Source organism: Vigna radiata, chromosome 6 (assembly GCF_000741045.1).
Source record: "Vigna radiata var. radiata cultivar VC1973A chromosome 6, Vradiata_ver6, whole genome shotgun sequence".
In the NCBI taxonomy this organism is placed as follows: Eukaryota; Viridiplantae; Streptophyta; class Magnoliopsida; order Fabales; family Fabaceae; genus Vigna; species Vigna radiata.
In genome coordinates, this window is record NC_028356.1 from 1,258,744 (window position 1) to 1,265,617 (window position 6,874).

General features: G+C 28.9%; 1 protein-coding gene across 1 annotated transcript; it reads right to left on the reverse strand.

Annotated features, from left to right (window-relative positions):
- Window positions 1-4,819: 4,819 nt before the first annotated feature.
- On the reverse strand, window positions 4,820-5,856 carry LOC106763202 (glycerophosphodiester phosphodiesterase GDPDL4-like). The gene is made up of 3 exons (XM_022781682.1): window positions 5,839-5,856; window positions 5,210-5,699; window positions 4,820-5,115 (listed from the first exon to the last, which is right to left on the reverse strand). Exons 1-3 carry the CDS (start codon window positions 5,854-5,856, stop codon window positions 4,820-4,822), a joined length of 804 nt encoding a protein of 267 aa, XP_022637403.1.
- Window positions 5,857-6,874: the final 1,018 nt, after the last annotated feature.

Sequence of the window (6,874 nt, forward strand, 5' to 3'; positions counted from 1 at the left end):
ATTTTTGTTGGTTGGTCACCTCATTTAAAGTAATTTAATTTCCACTTATATTTCATTAATTGGTATAAAGAAGAAAAGAAAAAAAAAATGGTCCTTAGATTCTGTATTTCGACCAAATCTATCAAGGGCATTAATTGTGACGTTATATTTATATATTAAAATCTGGGTGGATTTATTTTTCAATTAATTATTCATGCAAAAATGTTTATATATTGGTAAAAAGTGAGACTGAATTTAAAAAAAAAAATGCACTCAAGTCATTTTATGTACACATGATAATAAATATGTAATAAATAGCAGTGGGTAAGGTTGCTTATTTGTAATTTGTTTAAGGGTTACGTTATTTTATTTTTGCATGTCATGTTCTAATAATATTTCTTTAATATATTTTTTTTCTCATTTGAACTGGTCATCATTTTGTTTATAATCTCGTGTTGTACGTGTAAGGTTGAATTAAAATAACTAAAACTCACTTATTTTTCTCTTTTAATATATGGTTAATTAACTAAATTCTCATTTAATTTTATGGTTTATTAAATGTTTTGGTCTCTTCATTCTCATGATTTTATTTTACAAAGTCTTTTGTATATTTTGGTCTTAATCAATGGTCAATCTAGTGTGGCATAGTTAACCATTATCATTGTCACGTCAAAATCAATTAACAATACTAAATTGTCAACTAACATATATATAAATAAAAATCGTTGAAAATTTTAACCCATTCATGCAACTATATCCTTTGTTTATTTAACTCATGAATTAAAAGAAAAATGTATATAATTATTGTAGAGTGATATGAGGAAAGGAATAAATGAATGAGAAAAAAGAGATAATTGTTTTTTTTTTTTTGAAAACAAAAATAATTATAAAGGAATAAGTGATTCTTACACTTATTTATGTTGAAATTGAAAAAGATATAATTAAAAATTTTGCAACTATTTAAAAAGAAATAGTGAGTATGAAATCAATAATATATATATATATATATATATATATATATATATATATATATATATATAATTTTAACACTATCACGTGATCATGTGGCCAGTAAAATATAATTTTAACTTTGCGTGAATGTTAGACATTGAGATTATAATTAATTTGATTATATTATTTTAATTCCTAAAATTATTAGTAAAATCCTACTTATGATTATAATAAAAAGTGATTGGGCTAAAGAAGATGAAAGCTAAAAGACGAAGACTTTTGCTTTAAAGACAGAGAGACGAAGACTTATTCTTTATACTGTAAAGAGATATGAGCGGTGTATTCATTTCAGACATAAAACAACAATTTTGATTTTGAAACATCATTTATACAATTAAGACGTAAAAACAAAAACAGAACAGAAGTTTCTGATAAACTAATGGGTATGACAGCGAGTTTTGTGGTCATCATTTTCGATTACGATGATGCTGCTGTCCCACTTTTCCCATAGATTAACTTATCACAATCTCTTCTTAATACAAATCATTGTCCTGCTCTGACATTTGGAGTTTCAAAACCGTTTTTCAGACCAAGACCATTTCAAAACACCATTTTCATACTCTTCACTCTTCCAAATTTTCTTTTTCAATGCTTGAATGTAAAAAATAATGTATTTTTCATTACCTGAGCTGGCAGGGTCCCTCCTTATTCTTAAACCAATGGCCATGGAAAAAGAAAAAGAAAGGTTCTTTAAATATATTCCTTAAACTAGACAAAGTATATGTGGCATCTCACTTTTGAAATGTATTGTCACCCCTCTTGTCCAAGTGGTTTCATTATATATATATATATATATATATATATATATATATATATATATATATATATATATATATATATAGGAAAAAGTCTTTTTAACAATTTTTTTTTTGACAACTCATACGTGACAGTTTATGGTTGGTCCATTTCAAATATTTTTTTAAAAATAATTTCAAACATACCAATAAAATGATGACACATGTCCTGTTGTCAAAAAGTTGTTAAAAAAGAGTTGTCAAAGTATCATTGTCCATATATATATATATATATATATATATATATATGATGGATAATGATATTTTAACAACTATTTTTTAACAACTTTTTTACAACAGGACACGTGTCACAATTATATTGGTCTGTTTGAATTTATTCTAAAAGAATATTTGAAACAGACCAATCACAAACTACCACGTATGCATTGTCAAAAAATTATCAAAAAAGAGTTGTTAAAAAGAATTTTTCCATATATGATTGGAAATAATAAACTTTTTATTTGGGAAAAAAGGGGTTGGTTAGGTTAAACCTTTTTGGTGCTTAAAGTTGAGCCATGAGAAGTGTATAAAGTGTGAAAATATATGTATATGCTTATTGTGAATTTAAAATTGTTGTTTTGGTAAAATATTTTTTTAAATTAATGACCGGCAATATTTCTTTTTAATTTTGTGAGCATGGGAGATGGTGGAATTTTCATCGCAATTATACTTTTAATGCAAGGGGCAATGGAAAATGACGTTGTGCATAATGACTGAAATTAATTTAAGTTATGCAGAATGGTTCCAAAATCGACAATTTTGATGTTGTAATGAAAGGATCGGAAAAGATAATGTTTGATAGAGTTAAGGATGGGCTGTTGAAGTGTAGAAGCTGGGATAATGAAGGTTTGATTTAGTCACGAAAACCGCGTCTCATGTTTTTAACTTGGTTATAGATGTTTTGGCTGCTTGCTCTTTCATGTAATTTTTCTTTTCAGAGTGTGAAAAGTTGAGTTGTAAACACAATGGAGTCAAAAACATTGGTAAGTTGGTTTCTTTTTTTCATCCTCTCATTCTTTATGACAGTTTTGTATTGCTTCATTTGACAACTAATGTACAAGAGTTTGTTCTATATACCTCTATCTAGGAGCATACATAGGATTAGATTCTTAACAAACAAACGAATAATAATAGCTAAGTCAATAATATAGAAGATGACAAATACCTATTTTTAAAATAGGATCATCATAATGACTTTCATTTTATGTTGACTTGAATGAATAATAGGATTGGACATGTTTGTGGTTAAAGAAATTATATTTGGAGCATTAAGTTTAACTTAAATTCATCATTGATTGTTTTTACATGGTTTAATTTTTATTTACTTTTAATTTTTACCAGAGAAAAATTCATAGGACCAAAAAGTTTTTCACAAAAAAAAATTCACATATCAAAATATACACATAAAACGCTGGATATCCGTCCATGAGCTTTCTTTTTAAAAAAATTATTTTGAATATAAGAAAGAAAATGTATTTAACTCTTAATTAATTTGTCACAAATATAAGTGTTTTTAATTTGTTAAATAACTATATACAAACATTTTAATCCAACTTACATAAACTTTGTAAAATATTTCAATAAAATTGATTGTTTTAATTTGTCAAATAACTATATATAAACATTTTAATCCAATTTACATAAACTTTGTAAAATATTTTAATAAAATTGATTGTTTGCTTATATACAAAATTGTGTAATAACATAAAAAGTTAAATTTTTGGCTAAACATATTTAATTTTCCTTAACAAGGATAAACATATTTTTAAAATACATAAAATAATTATTTAATATGTTGTATGAAAAATTCATCATCAGAATAAAATAAAATATTTCAAATTAAGAGTTTAAAATAATAAATTTATAAATAACAAATTTATGAATTTTTTATATTATTTATTGTTTATTTCTTCTTTTTTTTAGTTATGACTTAAATTTATACTTAAATTTTATCATTTTTAATAATATATATATATATATATATATATATATATATATATATAATGTAATATTTTTTAATTATGAAATAAAATAAGCCAGGAATTTATTAGAATTAATTCAAATATTCTCTTTGACTAAACTTCTTGTTTCTTTTGTTATGTTTGAGATCTTTATTAAATGTTATAAGTTTTATTCTCTAAGAAATTAATAAATTTATACTTAAATTCTACTAATTATTATTATTAAAATACAAATATTGTTAAATTTATCAAACAAAATGTTCTTAAAGGTGCTTATAAAATAGTACATTATTATATTTTAAATTAAATGCATTCACTAGATGCATGTATTCTTACCTTAATTCCTATAAACAAATAAAAAAATCAGTCTTTTTACGTTAGAAGTATTCATGTTATTGTTTCTTTTTCTCTATGGTAACAACAAAATTCGAATTTAAGATCTTATATAAGTTAAACAAATCCTTAGTTAAGGTAACTCAAGTGGGTGGTTTCGGTTGCATTGGATAATAATACATCATGATTATTTTATTCTTCTAAAAGTGCGTTTTGCTCATTTTCCACTTTCTGCACTTCCAACACTCATTAGCCTTCAATCAAAGAGAACAGCAGCATTCAAAGACGCCCATATGTTTTGCATTCGACAATGCTGTGATTTCTGTTAATTGTAAGATCAGGAGAGAAATAGCAGTTTATTGTGGATAATTTTCAGAAAAGAGGACCTCAATTTGTTAATCTCGTCAGATGCATAAAAATATAAATATATCTTACAACAAGACACACAAAATACACGTCTGAAAAGAATTCATGGATATATATATATATATATACCACGCTAACTTATGACTACAGCATAACCCCGAGAAGCAATTGGGGAGCTAAGAATGGACAATCATAGCTACAACAAAGTAGATTGAAAGAATTTGCTCCTTTCAAGAAGAACAAAAACTGTGGATTGTTCATGTATTCAGTCTAAAGCCAAAAGCTTTCATGCCATTCAATCTAAAAGGGATGTGCAAATAAGGGGTTGAAACCAGCAAAAGGTTTTCTTAGAAGGACGTTTAGAGATGATTTTGCTCAAAGCAGAAGAAGGGAAGCTATGAACACAGCCAGAGAGGAAAAGAAGAAGCAGACAGCAACCTTAGGCTGTGCATTTCCTTGTGGTGCTGGGGTTCCAGATCTGGGGCTTGAAACTGGGGCTATTTTAGCAACAGGAGGCAAAGGTGGCACTGCAACTTCAGATTTTGTCAAGGGTGGGAGTGGAGCTTGAGCTGGAGGCAAGAAATCTGTGGTAATGAGAGAAAAAAGACCACCTGGTTGAACAGGGGCCATGTAAGTAGGTCTCTTGTCACCCAAATTTAAGCATTTGTTCCCTGCAGTAAAATGGAGAAAAAAATGTTTCAGTAATGAAGAGGCTCATAAAAGACAACCACATGGTACGGCAGAAATTGCTGGCATGGCACTTACTTCTGTATCTGTCGGCAGTTTTAGGGAAGTCTGTGATGATACCATCAATTTTTAGGCCATCAGCATTTAGATATGAGTTTATCTCAACAGTTGCATCTGAGAAGAAATCCCACGCTTGAGAAACAAACTCATTGCTGAATGTCTCTACAAAAACNGAGAGGTTGGCAGCGTTTAGCTTCGGCACGGTTTTCGTAGTGCTTGTCAGGAATTCATTATTTTTAGAAAATACAGAGTTCTTGTTGACAATCACAGCACTAGCAAATTTCTTTATATCCTCAACAGCTGCATTATCAGCATCACCGACAGTCTCGTCAATCTTGTACACAAGCTCATAACTGGTTTTCTCTTTGAACTTTAGCAGTACAGAGCTATCAGTGGATTGGATATAAACCTTTTGGGATCCTTGTTTATCATAACCTGCCTCGCTCAAAGCATTGATTACTGCATCAATCACATTTAATCCTTGCTTCTCATCAAGATAGACTGCATTCTGATAACATGAACAACAACACAATATCGATGTTGGTAAATTGAAGATGAAAAGGACAAAAAACCATTTACACGCTCGAAACATACAAAAACTATTTATGTTTATCATCACCATAAAAAAAAAAAGCAATATTATTTACTTGGAAGAAATAAATCATGCTGAGGAAGGTTCAGCGAATAAATGTTTAATGTGAAATTCACATTTATATACAAGTTTTGGGCAAGTGAGCCATTAGGTTTTTGGTTTCCAAAGACAAATAGACAGCGGCGCAAAGTACAAGAAGAACGAACTCTAGAGTTAAAAACTGAATTTTTCATAATCTTTTGGCACGGTTATTATACAAGACTTTAGAACGAACATATGGTCAGGAAAAACAAGTGCAACAGGTCTTTTAACCATTTGATAAAAATAATGCATGATATTCTTCACAAAAACTTGCTTTATTATTACAAAAAAGACTAAATGTTCAAATAACAGCCGATATAATAAATCTAATACAGAGTTAACAGGTACGAAAGAACGCACCTCAACAGCGATAGAGACACCAAATAGAGAAGGCTCACTTTTTGTCAAGGACAAGAAATCTGATAATGCCACCAAGTGCCCATAATTCTTAGATTCCGGATTCCTGAACAATCTGTATTTTGCAAAAGGAGTCAATATTGAGGCTGCAGGGAAAATAAAGAGAAAAATGTCAAATATTTGTTGTAACACGTTCTGGAGGCAGCCAAGTGAAAGACATCACTATGAAAGGGAGAAATTTGCCCAGTGACACGTGATTGTCCTTCATAAAGCTAAGATTTAAGCCATTTTCCTAAAGACACGATTTGTACCAATTTGCAAATATCTCCTAAATTTTGGCTAATTGAAAATGTAGTCAAATAAGCTTGACAAGTCTGGATTAACTCCATGCAAATACAGAAATATAGAAGAACATTTGACCTAATTGAATAGCAAACAGTTACGAAAATTTCTGTGACTTACGGGTCAAAGTTTTTATATCACTCCACGTGAGGTTGAATGCATATATGCCAGTGCTGGATTTGATTTGAGGGATGTACGTGGCAAATTTACTGAAGTTTGATTGGGCAACTGTCGTACTCTCTATAAGATCAATGGAGTTTAAGCAAAATGGTGTTCCATCCTTTGATATTTGAACCGGACAGTCAAGAACA